Raw genomic sequence first — 18,470 nt, 5'->3', positions numbered from 1 at the left:
GTCCTATATATCCAATGTAGTACCATGTCTGGTATTGATTTTGAGCCACACGACATGGGAGCTATCGAAATAAATAGATGCATTTCCCATTAAAATATGTATATAAATTAGAATGGGCACTAAAATACAATAAAAGCGACACCGACTGCATGTATGTATATGTCTATGGTCAGTCAGTACGATCTGTCGAATAGTCAACTTGAACCCAACTTCACTAAAGTCACCCGGATCAATAGAGCTATTAAGAAAATCAACCAGGTTAATTTTGATTATATTTGGAGAAGGGAAGTCCACTATGTAAAGAGAGCTGAGTTGACAAAGAATACAAAGATGGTGGCCTACAAGCTATAGACTTTGATTTTATGAATGGAACCTTGAAAATCAATTGGTTTAAATCATTTTTGGTCAACGATAACCTCTGGTACCATATACCCAGGGAATTATTTAAAAAGCTGGGTGGCATAGAATTACTTAAATGTGACTTCAATGTTCAGAGACTCCTTGTTAAATTATATCTGTTTCACCAGCAGGTCCTTTTATACTGGAAACTTTATACAACCATAATTTCACGCCACACAATACACCAATATGGAATAACATACAGTTCATGGAATAACAGATATATTACAGTTAAACTCAAATCTTTGTACAACAAGGACTGGATGGAAAAAGTTATTTGGTCAGTGATCCATTTAGTCGACAGTGGTGGCTGTATCCTTATGATAGTTTTTGCCTTAAGTATGATTTATGTGTCAATCGTAACATGTTTAAATCCATAATTAAAGCCATCCCCTTCCACATCTTTATATTGGAGAGTATGCCTTTGATGGAGTTAAGATCCCAAACAAACTTTATTTAATGATATTTCATACCCAGTGTTATATTATAGAAATTCAATTTCACAATCATTCTCCAGAGATACTATTAGCCTTTTGAGAAGAAAATATTTGAAATTCCCCATTACTCCCAAAGCAAAAGAAATTCATTTTAATTTTTTAAATGGGGTGTAGGCCCTATCCTTCCAGTGATTTTGTGCAACAACGATTTGGTATTGAAACGAATAATTGTGTTTTCTGTGATGATGTTGAATCTACTATTCATCTGTTTTTCAAGTGTATGTGGTCTGAAGCCTTATGGATTGATATACATGACTGGCTTTACCCTAAGGTTTTTCCAAATTATAACTTTTACTCAAGAAGACATAACTTTTGGTCTTGTCATGTGTAACATAACATATTACGGAAGAGACACTGTCATCATGAGTTGCCCGCCCGTACTCCAGTCACCCTGACGTTTTCTCCACGGGAAGAAACCACTACCACCAGACTGCACTAGCTAGCTACTGTAGCTAAATTAGCTCCTCGCCAGTAAGCGACTACGACAGGATTATTAAGACATTGCAGTATTTTTTGAACAGGTAAGGGGCCTTGTTATCGAATCTGTTAATGTTAGCACGAATGTAATGGTCTAATGTAAGTTAACTAACGCAAAACTTGATTACCGACAGGCTATTTGACTGTAGTTACCTTAGCAACTTAGCTAGACAACAACTTCGGCAGGGTAACGTTTACATTCGGTCAAGCACTAGGGCACCAGGGAAAACGTTAGCTGTAAAGCTACTTGTACCTAGCTAAATTGTACCCGAATATATCCTAAAGTTGTACCAGACAGCCATGCAAATCTAGCGAGCTATGCTAGTATTAAATGTAGCAGACTGATCTAAGCCTACAAGACAGGACGATCGACCTTCCGTTTAGCTAACGTACGTAATGCTAGTTATCTGACCCACTTTATGATTAGGTTGTGTTTATGAAGTTGGCGTGCTGGTTATCTAGCTACCATAACCCGGTTGAAACAATTCAGTTTGTTTTGTTTGAACAGAAACATGAGTTCCCAAATTCGACAGAACTTTCACCAGGACTGTGAGGCTGCCATAAACAGGCAGATCAACCTGGAACTGTATGCCTCCTACGTCTACCTATCAATGGTAAGTGTCCGCTAGAGTATGCATCTAATAAATGGGCCTTTGTTCTGCCAACAATGCAGATTGTGTTTAGTCCAAGACAAAAGATGTCACTTGTTTTTAAACTTCCTCTTATGTCTGGAATACTGTGACGACCTTGTTCTTTCACCTTTTTAAACTGCTCTCCTTTTCAGTCATACTATTTCGCCAGGGATGATAAATCCCTACAGAACTTTGCGGAGTTCTTCGGCGCGCAGTCCAAAGAGGAGCGTGAGCACGCCGAGAAGCTGATGAGTGTGCAGAACGCGCGGGGCGGCAGGATCTTCCTGCAGGACATCAAGGTAAGACGAGTAGGGGCTCATATTACCAAACACCGGACTGGGCATCGATTAAGGCCTCTTTGTGTCCTCTCATCCTCTGGGCAGTGAAGCTCACCTTTCAGATCTGCAGGTCGCAAGATGGCTTGAATAGCGGCCATGTGGATGTAACGTGTGTACACGTTGGAGACATGGGTGGAGGAGAACAGAATTCCACCAGTGATAGTGCCTATCTGTGGAACACATGATATGCTTTTGCATTCGATCTGTTTTCTTGGCCCCCGTTGATAAGAGAAAGAGGAGCACCTCCCATCCTGCTTCTTGCATGAACAGCAAATAAGCATAATGATTTGTGTGAATACTACAGTACATCAAAAGTCTGTTTTGTTGAAAGGTTTTTCACAGATTGTCACAATGACATGGTCTATGTTTGTGTGTGTGTGTGTGTGTGTGTCTCACCATGTTTATATTACAGAAACCTGACAGAGATGAATGGGGGAGTGGCTTGGAGGCTCTGGAGTGTGCCTTACAGCTGGAGAAAAGTGTAAACCAATCCCTGCTGGACCTGCACAAAATGGCCTCAGAACACAATGACCCTCATGTGAGTTTACAATAAGTACCCTCATAATTTACTCATACTCTCAATTTACTCTGGCTCGACACACATCGTATCAGGTAGGGGAGAAGCTGTTCTGAGAAATGTCGATAATTGAACATTTCCTTCTCCCACAGCTGTGCGACTTCATCGAGACACATTATCTGGACGAGCAGGTCAAGTCCATCAAGGAGCTGGCCGACTGGGTGACCAACCTGCGTCGCATGGGAGCGCCTCAGAACGGCTTGGCAGAGTACCTGTTTGACAAACACACCATGGGAAAGGAGAGCAGTTAGACCAGCCTTCCATTCTTATGATTCTGTTGGTCTGACTGGCCAGTGCATGTGTGGTTTGGCCTTACCACATATATTCAACACAGCTCTTATCATGGATGTGCTAGCTTAAGACCAAATTGACTAGAAGCCATAGCTCTATGTACGTATGTATGTGCATACCATGTCCTCTTCTCCCTTCTTCCTTGCTCAGAAATGTGTCTGCAAGATTTACATTTTTGATTAAAAAATAAAAAACAGACTGACTGGTCCCTTGAAAGGCATTATAGTTGTACTGATCAAAAGGGATTGTGCTACTTTTAAGTAATGGGACCACATGATGTACATTTTATCAGAACCACACATATTTTTGTTGTTCAGTTGTCTGTGAATTTCAAAGTAAATATGAATGGATTCTTGAAGAATATAATTTATGAATGTATAATTTATGCCATAAATTATATATTAAATGTAGTTAAGGCAAGCTGCCCTACCCTTATCCAACAGGAATCTAATGTGAAAAAAATGTGGTTTCATCATTGTCAGACTGTACAGCTTCATAATGTATATGTAAACTATAATGGACTATCTGCTCTTACTGTACATCCCTTACAGCACAGATTATGTATTTGATGGAAGTACAGTTCTCTACAAAATACAGTATGTCATAATGTTTGTTGCATTGCATTGTCTATATTTTGGAATTTATATAATATAAAGCTGCGGATAAACATTAATCATTTTGACTTTGCTTCTTTATTTCATGTCTGCATAAACAGTAAAACTAAATACATCTTTATTATTACTTTTTTTGAGAAGATGTTTAAGTAGCCCCAACTGTTCTTAAATCTGAGAATGAGGCCACTTAATTCTGCTTGTGGTTATTTGGATATTACAGGTGATCTAACTTGTTTTGAGAGTTGTTAACCCACATTCCTTTTGTGTTGTAGAGCAACACTTATTGTCCGTCTTTCAAAGTCTTTCCAAGATCTCAATAGGCTCGTACAAAAGTTATCCTAGCAGCGAGCATCAGCTCACTGTTTCCAATTGAACCTTATAATACAGTTTAACTTGAACAAGTGTAAGTGATAAGCAGTTGATCAATATTAAAATCAAATTTCAGTGTGTGAAAATTTCCAGCCAATAAACACGCTGGGGTCGCTGGTAACCAATCTGCCAACGCTTCCTCAGTCCGGGTCGTTTCCTCCTGCAGCCTTGTCCATCCCACTGTCCAACACTCCGAGGAGATACCCCTCTGCCAATGAAATCCCTGAATCATTAGGGGAATGTTGCTGATTGGCTGCTTGCTGAGGGGATCCAGATGTAGAAATGGTGTTCACATTATTGCTTAGACCTCCACTGGTGCCACTGTTACTTGCTCGAGTGCTGTTGTTGAAATTGGCATGGCAACAATAGTTACTATGGTTTGAACCATTGCAGAGGTTTGCTGCAGTGCTGTTGCTGTTGGAGGTTGTTGTTACATTAATGCTGTTGGAGCTGTTGTTGGGATATTGTGCCATAGTACGAGAGGGGCCAGTAAACGAGAAAACCTTTTCCGCCCCGCCTCCCGCGGTCCGAGCACTGAAAGGCCCGGCCGGACCCTCGGCCAATGACAGAGCGTCCAGGGTGAGGCGAGGAGGCAGGGGTCGCCGGGACGACAGGCCTTGGCCGGGTCGGAGCTTAGCGACGGGGCAGAGCTCTGGAGCGGGGTCAGGGAAGGAGAAGGCCGGCCCACCGGGGGTCTCCCCATCCTCGCTCAGCCAGGGGAAGGCAGAGGATGGCGGCAGAGGAACGTTGCCGGGCGTATCTGGGGGCAGCAGCTGAGAGCCCACAGCCGCTGGCGCCAGAGAGCTGCAGCTGTGCTCACAGTCGCCCTGCTGCAGCCGGCGGTGCGGCGGTCGGGGGCGGGGCATGGCGGGGGGCACGCAGTGGATGGGCGTCTGTGGGCAGCTGTAGAAGCCGGGCCGCTCGTACAGGGGCATGGAGGAGAAGGCGTAGTCGGGTTCCCGCTCGTGGCCAGGGGGCTGGCGGACTTGGCCGAGGGCTGAGGCAGGGGCATCTGGGTGCAGGTAGAGGGGGAAGCGGCTTAGCGGCGCCCCGGGGCGGCGGCGGAGGAGAGAGACCCTGGAGGAAGTGGAAGAGCGAGGGAAGCTGGGGGACTGCACCCCCAGAAGCCGACCCAGGCCTCCCAGCAGCGGGGTGGAGTAGTTGGCCTCCTCGTGCTCCTTGATCTGCTCCAGATTGGACTGGAACTCCATGTCTTCTTTGGGCACACTGGGTCAGGGGTGAGTCAATCGTGTTAGCAGAGTCTGAAATTGGTCTGATCAGAACTACATACGAGCATAACAAGGTGCCTGCACACTTCCCCAACCAACCCCAACCACCTCCCAACACCCAACATTCTAAAGTTGGCAGTTGTTGTTAGAATGTTGGAAGTTTAAAATTCAACTGAAAATTCATCCAACCGACACCGACAGTGACCAACAAACAAGGCCCCACCTATCCAACGTTGGCGTTGGTTGGGGCAGTGTGCAGAGCAGACACATTCGCATCTTCATGATGAAAGAAATATCTGGTGCTATCAGTACAGTATTACAGTAGGCTACTACAGTATTTGTGGTACACACACCTGATGTCCAGAGCAGAGCCCATGAAGGATGGCTTGCAGTGCTCGGCGCTGGCCGCGGTGTAGGGAGGCTGGGGCTCGGACTCGTCCCAGTACTTATCCCGCTCTACCACTGGAAAGCTGTCATACATCTCATCCACCGACAGCAGGGACACCTGGGAAACGGGGGGTAAAACAGGTTGCGTCACCAGTAGACTGGTTTGACACACTGGTGAGAAATGAAAAAGGGCTGACATGAAGACTGGTGAATTCTGGAGAGAAAGACCTATACAGTTGATTGGGGAAAGTAGTGATATAGTATATTGTAGTTTGGGCGTTTTTTGTAATTTGGATATAGGATTCTCAAACCTGTAAGTTACGATCGACTAGCCAGTTAGTTTCAAAGTCGTCGTCGTCCTCACCAAAAGGATTGATAAGTTGCTCTGCCACCTGAAAAGGTTCAGGGACATCCAAGCTAAACACGTGCACTTTGAGATAGGTCTTGTGATGCTGTAGAACCTACATACTATACAACAATTCTTGGACAGCAGAACAGCAGAGATGTTTCATCCTCATCTCACCTTGAGCCAACCGACGTAGAAGAAGAACTGCAGCAAGGTGAACACAGGTAGGTAGAAGTCCAGGTCATGGCCAGGGTAACCTTGACTCGGGTCCAGGAACTGACGGCCAATTAGACAAGCCAGGAAGAAGCTATAGACGGCTACTGTCACCACCTAACAGAAAGAGACCACTCACGACTCAGGAGTTAACAACATTCTGATCGGGTAAGATTAATGACTTATATTTGGTCTATGACTATAATTATAACTACAACCACTAACACCACACTAAACAGAACCTGAGTATAGACAAGGGGTAGACTGATCCAGTCATAGCCGTATAGCTTCATACACCTGGTCCGTAAACTGTTCAGTTCCTGATGAGAGAAGATGGGTAACTAGTTTTAATGCCTTGTGGACACAATCATGGACAACCTGTTGGTTCAAATACATTGAGGCAAAGTTATTTGCTCTCAAACCCCATCCCAAATCTGAACACATATGGGCTTACAGTGAGAATGGCAGAGAGGGCCACGTCATTGTTGATGCTGCCGTCGGTGCGAGCCCTCAGGGCCAGGCTGACGAACCACATGCAGGGAACCCAGAACTTATTATGAGGAGAAGGCAGGTCCTCCAGCTGCCTCAGCTCCTCGACTGTCATCAGACCTGGCACACACACGTCAGCTGTTAGACTCAGGGGCCAAAAATGATATTATGGACTTTGAAGTGCGTATATTCCCATAGATCTGCAACAACAGCCTCTGGGAGCTCAGCTGTTAATCTCTGCTGTTGCATCACTAAGTGTAACTGCTAGCACAAAGAGTCAGGGCTCAGCTATGAGTGTAATGTTCTGTTATTAGGATGTGGGGTTGTTAGCTGTGGGGTTGCGAGGCCATACCGGCCTGCACCAGGTGCTCCATGGTGGGGAACCTCTTGTAGACCGCTGTGCTGATGGAGCGGTAGATCAGCACCCCGGAGAGGTTGGCATAGCGCATGAGGGTGCGTCGGGTCAGCCTTGCGGCCTCGTCAGTGCCGCGGACGTGCCCGCCCACCAACGCCGCCAGGCGGTCCGGCCAGGGTACGCTCTCGAATTGACCCCACCAGCGGGACACTACCAACGTCACATAGAAGCCTGTACGACGATAAGAGTCTTCATTAAGGGAAAGCAGAGCAAGGAATCTACATGAAGTGCATTCCCAGGGCCTAGAGAAGCCTGTCTTGGATATGAAATCGTCTCACAAATGAAGATTCTGAACAGGTATCATTTGTGTTTGGGAACTTGTCCTACAGGTTTCACCTGCATTACTGGGGTACAGACACCTAGACATTCCACAATCACTGTCAGGCAGTCATGCTTGACCACTTTAATGTTCCTTGATCACCTTGGGGGGTAATGTGGGGTAGAAGTCAAACTATGTTTTTGTAATGGGGAAGCATTATCATTTTTCAAAAACCAATGATGGAAGGCACAAAAGCTTGAAAGTCACTGACACTAAGGAGAAGTATGATTGAGTGACCACAGCGAATGACTCAGAAACAGACAACTCACCCAATACGAAAGAAACTGGGATGAGTTCAGCATAGCGGTCACAGTATATGGACAGTTTCTCAAACAGCCTCTTCTGGTCATCAGTAAACACAAATCTAGAAGAAACAGTGCCAAGTCACAAGAGAGCCTTATGAATACATCATACATTGTAATAAATAGTGACAGCAACAAAAAACAACTACTCACTCTAGCCTGCATGACAGAACAGAGCCAGATATTATAATTCATACCACTGATATTTGTAGTCGGTTCACTTCCTGTAGCAGTCACCCTACCTGTAAATGACACTGAGGCCGTAGTAGAGTGCTGTGAAGATGATCAGCTCCCTGTAGAGCAGCTTGTAGATGCTGCCCTTCCAGCGGAGGAGCAGTTGAGAGAAGGTGCCTAGACGAGCGTCAGCAACCCTCCGTGAGTAGGTCACTGTCATCGCTGTTCTTCACTGGCCAAACCTCTCTGGTGCGGAGTTCAGAAGCATAGGACTAGTTTGGTCACATATCTAAAAGACAGACGTGAGTCACCAGGAGAATCAATTATTACTGATATCCATCTGTCCTGTCTTTGCACTGTACCGTCTTGTCCTTGCACCCTGTCTAATGTTGTCTCCATCAGTGTTATGCACCATTGATCAAAGCAAATTCCTAGTATGTGTAAAAACGAATAAAACTGATTCTGATTCATTGCCCACACACTAGCTGGCTGACTGAAACACAGTGATGTTCATGTCAGCAGACAGACAGGAGCAGAGCTACAGTAACAAGGTTACCATTAAATTAGAATCAGGTTTATTTTGGCCACCCCCACACACACACACATATTAGAAGGAATTCGCTTTCAACTGTTGGTGCATAACAATAAATAGACAATATAACAAATAAACAAGGTGCAAGGACAAGACAGGACAGTGAAAAATACAATAGTGAGCAGGCAAATACAATATGATCCTATGCAATACAATCCTATATACAATACAACCAAAAGTAATGTAAATACTTACTACAAAATAATACTACAGTGGGGAGTAAATTGGGGAGATTAGAAAAATGGAAAGTATGTAAAAGTAGGTTATTTAAAAGCAAATATATTCATATTTCATATTGATACTCAATAATGTATCTGCTCTACTTTCATCAACCAGACAGATCCCCTCAGACAACAACACCCAGTAGAATCTCCCTTGAATCCTAATCTAACAATACATTCCCAGTTTGTCATACTCACTGTGCCTTGTGAGGTGTGTGGTGACAAGCTTGGTACAGAATGTGGTAGAAAGAGAAGTAGGGGAGAAAGAGAGAGCAGGGGACCACTACACCTCCGGTCACTTGACGTGTTAATCTGTTTCAGTAACAAAGATGCATTGTGAGGCTGGTTCCCAGCTAATCTGAGCAAATCTGTGTGCCACGTAATCCCAACATTTAAAACAAATACATGGCAAAATAAACACTTCCAATAGATAACAGTGCATTCTTAAATCACATTCAGTCTGACCCTCCACCCCCCTTTCTCTCCACACAGGCAGGCACACACACACACACACACACACACACACACAAGCACGCGCACGCACGCACGCACGCACGCACACACACACACACACACACACACACACACACACACACACAGAGAGAGAGAGAGAGAGAGAGAGATAATTATGCATGCAGAAAAATATCCAGTGGTGACAGTAAACCAGTTGTAGGCTGTAAGAACTGAATCAAAATGACCAGGGGGCAGTAAATGGTCGCCTATGCCTTTCTGGACCACATCAATGAAAACTTGTGGCGGGGCTCTACGTCGCCATCTAGTGGAAGAAATGTGTAAATGCTGTTGAGCAGCTGGAATGAAGGTGTTAGTGATTAACCCTTCACGAATGACCGACCAGCAAGAGAGCAACACAGAAAGGGCGAAGTTCGGACCAAGCTCCCTGACTGACGACACTTCAGTCAATGAATTTCAGATGAGTTCTTGGTTTGGGTAGCCTATCACTATGCGTTGAGAGTCGTTTGGACCACCCAGGGTGAGTAGGCTATTCCATGAGCATATGACATGTGGAGCATTTGTCAAAATTATAGGTCTTGCCTGTCAACACAAAATGTTTTGTCTTAAAAACCCCCAACACAATGTAATGAGTTGATATTTATAGATTTCATAATGGAACTATAATTGAGATTATAGAACAGACTCAACCTTGTCGCTGCATGGCACCTGCCGCTCAGCAATAGCAGCAGGAGGAGTTTCAAATAGCATACTGCAATATACTTTATAATGGTGATGTTGATCTCCATTTCTTAAATGTGACCTAGCCTACTCTTTTCGGGATCATCTATGCCTTTGATGCATGGCCCGTGGGCTTCAGGTCTAGTTTGATGTGTAGGTAAGTAGTAGGTCTACTGATCCCCAGGGGGAAATTGACATGTTGCAACATAGCCTACTGCATTGAAGTCCCATTTAAGTGTCTTTTCGTGTTCCCCAGGTTTTGGCATCTGGTAAAAGTTTGACGCTACTCAAATGTGAAGACATAATGGCTACAACAGACTGGTAGGACAGGTGGGAGCATTCGTCTTCTCACTGGGATAAGTCAATGCTGCAGCTGGATTTGTAACACACCGCCTAATGGATGCGTTTGAGGGAATCCACAGTGTCCAGCTGTCGTCTTCCCCGCCGCCCGCGGCCACCAGTCCGGGGTATGAGGTCGTTGTGGCAGAGAGATCCGGGATCGCAGTCTACTCCTCCGATACGTTCTTCGGCAAACCAAGTCCCACAGGGCAGCGGGGACCTAAATATAATTCAACAACCAGGAAGACGGAGAGGCAGAGAGAGAAGTGTGCTGTTGGAAAGTAAGAATAAACATTTATGGAGGTGTTTTTTAATCTTTATTTATTTGTTTATGTATATATATATTGATTATTGTAATCTTTATTCGCCGGTCAGTTGGAAGAGGGGACAGTGACTTGCACAGAGGGCGCGCGCGCTGTTTAGTCAGGGATGGAAGGGGACGTGCTCGTGCTGTCACGTGACCCGTATGGCAGACTGACGTCGTTCTCGGTTGGAATCTGAATGAGCAGGGATCAAAATACACACGACCTAATAGCAAAACTCACAATCCTAGCCTGGACAACTTTATCTGGGTTGTTCAGTGTGTGCTACAGCGACTGTATCGTTATCAGCATTCCGTCCTGATAAACTGCAACATTGTTTTGAGTGCGCGTCTCTTCGCTGAAATGGTCTCACAGTGAACATTTTGTTAAACTACTGTTAACAATCTGTGGAGTTAAAGGGAATCTTGTTGGCTGGTCTGATGCCGTCGCGGTCGAGGCGCTGGAAGTGATCCTCCCGACGATCCGAGCCTTCGGTGGGTATAAAGGGAGGATCGGAAGGGAAATCCGGTGAAATGTAGGCTACCATAGCATAGGGAAAGTTATATAAAGTAATTTTTGTCTTCGTTCATAGTTATTTTTCTTCGTTTATATTCATTTTTCTACAATTCACCCAATCAGTGTATAGCGATAGTCTATTCAGGAAAACAGTCGAGTTGGTTGAGCTTGTTGTGGACAAAATGTTCTCATAAACATAATAGGCTACACAGAGCAGGGTCCAAATAGGCCTATGTGGCGACAACAGTATCGGGCCCACATTGGTGGCGATGAAACAAATCATGGCAGCTCAATTGTCTCTTTACGTTTCACCGTCATCGAATGATAAAAGGGAATGTAAAACTCCCCCCAAATCCTCCACCACTTAGGATGTCGTGGTCGTGTTCTTGTCTCGTCTTCTGAAGGCTGGTAGACCTGGAGCCAGAAGCGGGGCCCAGGGCAGAGGGTGGGGGGCAGGCTCAGGCCATGCCTGTGGGACAGGAGAGCCCCCGGGGGGGAGGGGAGCACGGCATATCCCGCCTCAGGAGCTCGTCCATGGAGATCAGGGAGAAGGGCTCCGAGATCCTCAGGGAACAGCTTGACGCTGCGCAGAAGGTACTCTCTCTCTCTCTCTCTCTCTCTCTCTCTCTCTCTCTCTCTCTCTCTCTCTCTCACGCACACGCACACTATCCCATAGTCACATGAATCGCCTTCACAATATGCTGCACTAATTGTTTGACGCAACAAGAATAGTTTTACACTGACATGACAATCTGACCTGGAAAACAGAACAATGCAGTCCTTCCAGTAGGCCCAGCCCTATACTACTAACCCAATTATGCCCTCTCCTCTCCCTCTCTTCACCTCTCTTCTCCTCTCCCCTCTTCCCCTCTCCGACCCTATCCTCTTCTCCCCTCCTCTCTACTCCTCTCCTCTCATGTTCTCTCCACTTTGACCCTATCCGGACCTCATCCGACCCCATCCAGGAGCTGAAGCTGAAGGACAGGGAGTGCGAGCGTCTTTCTCAGGTCCGAGTTCAGCTGGAGCTGGAGCTGGAGGAGCTCACAGCCAGTCTGTTTGAGGTAGGAGCTGATGTTAATAATCTGGAGAGTTTACTGCCAGCCTGTTTGAGGTAGGAGGTGATGTGACCATCGTGGAGGGACCATACTGAATTCTATGACTTGGCTGGGAACATTTTATTGACATTTGTGACAGACTCCTTCAGGATTTTCTGAAGCCTTTTGCAGTTATCTATAAATCACATCCCTCGCGATGTCTGGTGACACAGGAGGCTCACAAGATGGTGCACGACGCCAACGTCAAACAAGCAGCAGCAGAGAAGCAGCTGAAGGAGGCTCAGGGGAAGGTGAGTTTATCGTCTTGCCCCCGTTAATCAAATCACATAGGACGGTTGCAACTGAAATTGTTTAAGTTTTTAGCCAATCAAATTGCATTGGGCGGGTGAAGCGAATGAGTTGGGCAGGTGCAATCATCAACCTCTCCCATGATCCTCCTCGGCCGCAGATCGACGTCCTGCAGGCGGAAGTCACAGCCCTGAAGACCCTGGTGTTGACCTCTACGCCCTCCTCCCCGAACCGCCAGCTCCACCCCCAGCTGCTCTCCCCGGGCGCCAGGGGCGCCCACAGGCACGGGGGAGGGCACTACCGCAACAAGAGCGCCAGCGGCTCCCTCCCGTCCACGCCCGCGCACGCCGTAGACCCTCCCTCCGTTGCCCTGGAGCCTGGCGCCAAGGAGGACAGAGAGGCAAGTCGTACAACTGTAGCAGCGCGGCAGAACGACACCACGTCTGCATCTCGCTCTCTCTGTTTCAGTCGCATGTTGTCATTGCTCACACCTTCAGGAGTAAAGAGGTGTCCTTTTCTTATAGACTTGTCTAGTGATTCTTCCTAAGAGCCTGCGTGACTAACTTTCTCTCTAATGACCCGGCCTGTTTTCAACCCCGCCCTCGTCGTGTACATTGTTCCTCTTTCCTCTCTTATTCCTCCCAACATGTGCCTCTTGTTCTCTCTTTCACTCTCATTATCTCTCCTGCATTTGGTCTTTCCTTTTGTTACCCCTTCCTCTCTCCTCTCTCTCTCTCCCCTCTCTTTCTCTCTCCTGTCTTTCTGCCTCTCCTCTCTCTCTGTCTCACTCTCTCTGTCTCGCTGTCTCTCCTCTCTCCTCTCTTTCTCTCTCTCTCCCTCTCTCTCTCTCTGTCTCTCCTCTCTCTCTCTCTCTCTCTCTCTCTCTCAGCCTGCTGTTCCGGCTCTTCTCTCTCTGATTCTGTGTCTGCTGCCTGGCCACTCTGTCAGTATGACCTATGAACCTGACTGGCAGGAGCTGGGGGCGGGACCAAGGGTTCATAACCTCCAGGTAACCACACCCATCCGACCAGGCCGCTGCTTCACCTGTCTCCTCCTCCAGCAGCTTAGACACGGCCATGTAGACGCGGAGATTTCTACAGTAGCCTACTACGACTTTAGCTGGTTAGCAACCGTGTGTATAGTCTTTCCTGTGTACTCCACTATGTGATCAGTGTAGAGGTAGTCTCGCATAGCCAGACCTATCTCTACACTTGGTTTACGCTGTGCCAGCGCTGGAGAAAGGTCTGGCTGGACTCATTACCGTTCAGGGATAGGGGGGAAATTTCTTTAAATCAATCACAGTCGTCTTGAGCAGAGCGGTTGCTAGGTAGTTGTTGTTTGACAGTCTTGATTGAATCTGATTGTTTATTGTTCATTTTGATCCCCATTAGTTGTTACAAAGGCAACAGCTACTCTTCCTGGGGTCCATATTGGGCCAGGAATCTGGTCCGTCGCCACCGATTGGGCAGTAATAAACAAATGACAAGGCTTATCCCCAAAACCTACATCTGTTGAGTCAGACTAGAGAAGTGATGGGTAGCTAGTCCACTGTGACCGGGTGAGTTAACTAGTCGACTGTGACCAGGTGTGTTAACTAGTCGACTGTGACCAGGTGTGTTAACTAGTCGACTGTGACCGGGTGTGTTAACTAGTCTACTGTGACAGGGTGTGTTAACTAGTCTAATGTGACCGGGTGTGTTAACTAGTCTACTGTGACAGGGTGTGTTAACTAGTCTAATGTGACCGGGTGTGTTAACTAGTCTAATGTGACCGGGTGTGTTAACTAGTCTATTGTTAACTTGTGGGGCGGCTGTAGCTCAGTTGGTAGAGCGGGTCGTTGAATAATCGAAGGGTCAGCGGTTCTTATCCCAGCTCCGACTGTCCACATGTCAAAGTGTCCTTGAGCAAGACACCTAACCCCTAATTGCTCCCAATGAGCAGGTTAGCGCCTTGCATGGCAGCTACCGCCATTGGTGTGTGAATGTGTGTGTGAATGGGTGAATGAGCGGCCATTGTAAAGTGCTTTGAGTGCCGCTAAGGTGGAAAAGCGCTATATAAGTGCAGTCCATTTACCATTTACAATTGACTGTGACTGGGTGAGTTAACTAGTCTACTGTGACTGGGTCAGTGACTCTGGGTCCTCTCTCCTCAGATGGACTCGGTTCTGTATGCAGAGTTCCTCAGCTGGAGGGAACGGCCCGGTCTGGACCGCTCCTCCGCCTTCCTGGGCCGGATCTACAGGGAGGACGTCGGCCCCTGTCTGTCCTTCACACGCTCTGAGGTCAGTATCTTCACGCCTGTCCGCAAATACCGCAGCTCCGGGAAAATATTCACTACACTGGATTTTTCCGGAACTATGACACATGCGTGTGTGAAATAGCCTATCTTTGAATGTTTCACACATACGGGACGCCCCATTGCCCCCCCCCCCCAGCTGTCCCAGTCGGTGCAGAGTGCAGTGGAGAACAACTCGCTGACCATCGAGCCCGTGGCCATGTCTACCCTGCCCGTGGTCAAAGCCTCAGCCGTGGAGTGCGGAGGGCCTAAGTGAGTTGTTCCTCCACACAGATGCTCAGCCTTGTTCTGTTAATTCTGCAGCTCATTCACAGCCTGTTTGTGCACAAATGAGCGCTCAACAAGTATTTGCGCTCACCTGCAGTATCTCTGTCACATGGAGATCTATCTAGTTGGGTTTGGGTATCAACTCTTCACTATTTCACTCTTCACAACTATTCACCATTTCACAATACTTTCTGATCACCTTTTTGATTTATGATTGTTTTCCCAGTGGTTTGAGGGCAGCGGTAGAGACGTAAGTGATTTTAGAGGGCAATCAATTGACTAACCTTTCAATTAAATTATGAATTAACATGATACAAAGACACCTGTCCCAGTCTTACTAACAAACTTTAACAACTCTGTCTGCTTGGCTTGGATCTTTGTTGTTTCGTACACAGTATAACTGAAATATGACCCACAATCTGACAGCACTGATGGTTCCTATTTCTTTGCTGATGCAGCTGTTTGTGACTATGTTTGTTTGTAATATTCCTCGTCCGCTTCCTCTGGCTGTTATGCTGACCGAGCAGTTTATCTCACATTGGTCTGTGTGAGGCCAAACTACAGCTTTGTTTTCACAGCTAAGTTTTGGCACTCTTGTCTCCCAGGAAGTGTGCGCTAAGCGGGATGTCCCGGCCCTGCCGTCATCGCATCAAGCTCGGTGACAAAGAGAGTTACTACTACATCTCTCCCTCCAGCCGAGCGCGGGTACTCATCCGCCCCCTCCTCCTCAGTTCTGTAGATGCAGTCGGTTTAGTTGTTCACCCTTCTGATACGATGACCCGTCCAAGTGATGTGATGTGTGAAACCGGTCTCATCTTCCCTCTCCAGATCACGGCCGTGTGCAACTTCTTCACCTACATCCGCTATATTCAGCAGGGGCTGGTCAGACATGACGGTAAGATGGACTTAAAAAACGTAACCAACACCCCTGGCAACAGGTACTTTGTTGAGGCGACGGACCTGCGGACTAACGCGCTGTCCGCCTGTCCTGCTGATTAACGCGCTGTCCGCCTGTCCTGCTGATTAACGCGCTGTCCGCCTGTCCTGCTGACTAACGCGCTGTCCGCCTGTCCTGTCCCCCGCAGCGGAGCAGATGTTCTGGGAGGTGATGCGGCTGCGAAGGGAGATGACCGTGGCCAAGCTGGGCTTCTTCCCCACAGACCAGGACTAAGCGGTCAGCGCCAAGACAGCACCGTCACCATCACACAAGACACGCCAACAGGGGGAGGATGTGTGGATCCCAGATACGTGATCGCCAATGCTCGTTGACAAAGAAAGAGAATTGTAGCATCTCGGAGATTCCCTGTCACACTAAAGAGAGCAAAACATTAGAAATATGAAATGTGTAAATCCTCATTGAAATGACCAGGAGGTTAATGAGTAAAATGTCTTCACAAAATGTAGTCACGCTCAATGGGTACTGCAAAGGGCAGTTCTGCTTATCCATGGCCTTGTATTGTATCCAAAAAGACCTAATGTAACACTCCAGACTGAAGTGAAACTAAAATGGCTCCAGTGAGCTGTATAGAATGTACTTAAGTTGGCTAAGGGTCAGTCATTAGCCTGAGCTGCTGAGTGTACTGGACATGGAGTGTGTTGAGATCATTTGACAGTCATATTATGTGTAGCTTCCTGGCTATCTTTCATCAGCGCAGATAGACTATACTCATGTGGTATCCACAGACACATTCCTTATCCAGGACTATAATAATGTTCACATATTGGCACAGGTGCCATATACACTCCAGTATGCCTGGACCTCTCGCGTATGTCGTCAGACTCAACTCGTCACCAAGGAAGTATCAGAGCGCAGGAGCCTTGTTTGTAGATACAGTATGGCTTTAACGTTGCTACGTTCTTGCACTGTGTTTTAGATGCCTTGCATGGTCTGTACAGACAGGGCACTTATAGTTTGGGTTATGGAGATACTGCGGATCCCAAAACAGTTTTGAGTATTCCCTCTGGCAATGATACAGAAACAGCTGAAATCATATATGGTTATGCACAGCAGGTAGTACCGCCCTTCACAATGTAAGTACAGCTTTAACTATATAGTTTGGATATTAAACAGCTTTAACATGATTGTATTATGCACAACTGTTGCAGTTGTAGTATATATAAAATGCACTCCTGCATGTATGTGAAAGCCATAAGTGACCAAGTGTTTTGTACTGCATGAATACATAACCATATGTAGTGTAGTGTGTCCAGGTCATATTACCTCATATTGTATTGGTGATAATAGCTACCCTTGCATGAAAGGCCATAAAGAAGTTACATTTAGTTTCCTGAATGAAACCAAGTGCAATAATGACTTCCTCACCTTCTCATTGGTTTGGAGTTGCAATATGCTAGCAAATATAATTCCGTTCTGATTGCTATATATACTGGCAAATCTATTATTAATTTCATGTATTCTCATTTCATTAGAAGGCTTACAATAAATATTTGGCCAGAACATCCCACAGTGTGTGCCGTGTGATTTGTTATGTGTATGGACTACAGGCCTAAAAGCCAAAGTTGAAAGTATGTGTTCACAGAAATGAGTCTTTCTAAAACTACTATGGAAAGCCACTTGTACGTCAGCCAAGTAGTTTTGGTCAGTGCCTGGAACAGATGACTCAGCACCCTAAGCCACACAGCAGCTCAGAAGAAGAACAGGACGACAAAGAGGCCTAGTTCACCTCAGTTCACTGATTTGTCAGTATTAAGTTTGTCACTAGGAGCGTCTTCGATGCCCTAATACAAAAAGCTCTACTTGACTCCTGCGCCCACAGCTGCTAAACAGGTTTATGGGAGGTACTGTAATATAGCACAGACCCGACATACCAAGAATATCTCACTAAGAATGGCATTACTGGAAAAGTTGTTAGAGGATTTGTTAAGTATTCCGGATACTTGTACTTAGCTCCAAGCTTGTTCCGTTTTATGAATTTGCTTGGCACACTAGCCTGTCACTCACAGTGGCCTCATGAAGAAGGTTTAATATGCAGCCAGTGAGTAAGTAGACAGCTGAGGATGTCATGACAACAGAATGCAAAACATGATGCCACTTCTGGGGAGTGTCACTTCAAGCTTGTCAAAAGTGATCATTGCCTAACATGACAGTCTAAGATGAGGTCACTTTATTGTTCATTTATGGGATACTGTTATTGAAATATTATTTTTCATGAGCTGTAACTACAACTATTTTCAATGTTAAACCTGATAAAAGGACACGTTTGAAACATGGCATGATAGTCCTCAATCATTTCAAGGAAGACACAAGGGAGGCACATTGTATGGCCAAGAGAGAATGATACAAGTCGTTATTAGTCATTTAGTAGATGATTTTAT

At 46.2% G+C, this 18,470-nt stretch overlaps 3 protein-coding genes across 3 annotated transcripts; 2 read left to right on the top strand and 1 right to left on the bottom strand.

The window, feature by feature from the left end:
- Nucleotides 1–1,276: 1,276 nt before the first annotated feature.
- Nucleotides 1,277–3,878, top strand: fth1b (ferritin, heavy polypeptide 1b). Its single transcript, XM_084452623.1, has 5 exons — nt 1,277–1,417; nt 1,882–1,987; nt 2,158–2,304; nt 2,756–2,881; nt 3,013–3,878. Exons 2-5 carry the CDS (start codon nt 1,886–1,888, stop codon nt 3,169–3,171), a joined length of 534 nt encoding a protein of 177 aa, XP_084308749.1. The 5' UTR covers nt 1,277–1,417; nt 1,882–1,885; the 3' UTR covers nt 3,172–3,878.
- Nucleotides 3,879–4,334: 456 nt separating this feature from the next.
- best1 (bestrophin 1) lies at nt 4,335–8,288 on the bottom strand (the record flags this gene model as incomplete). Its single annotated transcript, XM_084452719.1, has 9 exons — nt 4,335–5,421; nt 5,777–5,928; nt 6,122–6,202; nt 6,334–6,486; nt 6,612–6,689; nt 6,824–6,978; nt 7,211–7,444; nt 7,862–7,956; nt 8,137–8,288. The coding sequence occupies 9 exons, from the start codon at nt 8,286–8,288 to the stop codon at nt 4,335–4,337; spliced, it is 2,187 nt and encodes a 728-aa protein (XP_084308845.1).
- A 2,180-nt stretch (nt 8,289–10,468) lies between these two features.
- rab3il1 (RAB3A interacting protein (rabin3)-like 1) lies at nt 10,469–17,550 on the top strand (the record flags this gene model as incomplete). Its single annotated transcript, XM_084452526.1, has 12 exons — nt 10,469–10,692; nt 11,634–11,823; nt 12,195–12,290; nt 12,497–12,574; nt 12,733–12,972; nt 13,462–13,581; nt 14,725–14,853; nt 15,007–15,119; nt 15,361–15,384; nt 15,740–15,839; nt 15,963–16,029; nt 16,220–17,550. 12 exons carry the CDS (start codon nt 10,469–10,471, stop codon nt 16,303–16,305), a joined length of 1,467 nt encoding a protein of 488 aa, XP_084308652.1. The 3' UTR covers nt 16,306–17,550.
- Between the last annotated feature and the right edge of the window lie 920 nt (nt 17,551–18,470).

Source organism: Borostomias antarcticus (assembly GCF_949987555.1).
Source record: "Borostomias antarcticus genome assembly, chromosome: 18".
In the NCBI taxonomy this organism is placed as follows: domain Eukaryota; kingdom Metazoa; phylum Chordata; class Actinopteri; order Stomiiformes; family Stomiidae; genus Borostomias; species Borostomias antarcticus.
Note: the sequence above shows the minus strand (reverse complement) of the source record. Positions and strands in the feature narration are given on the sequence as shown.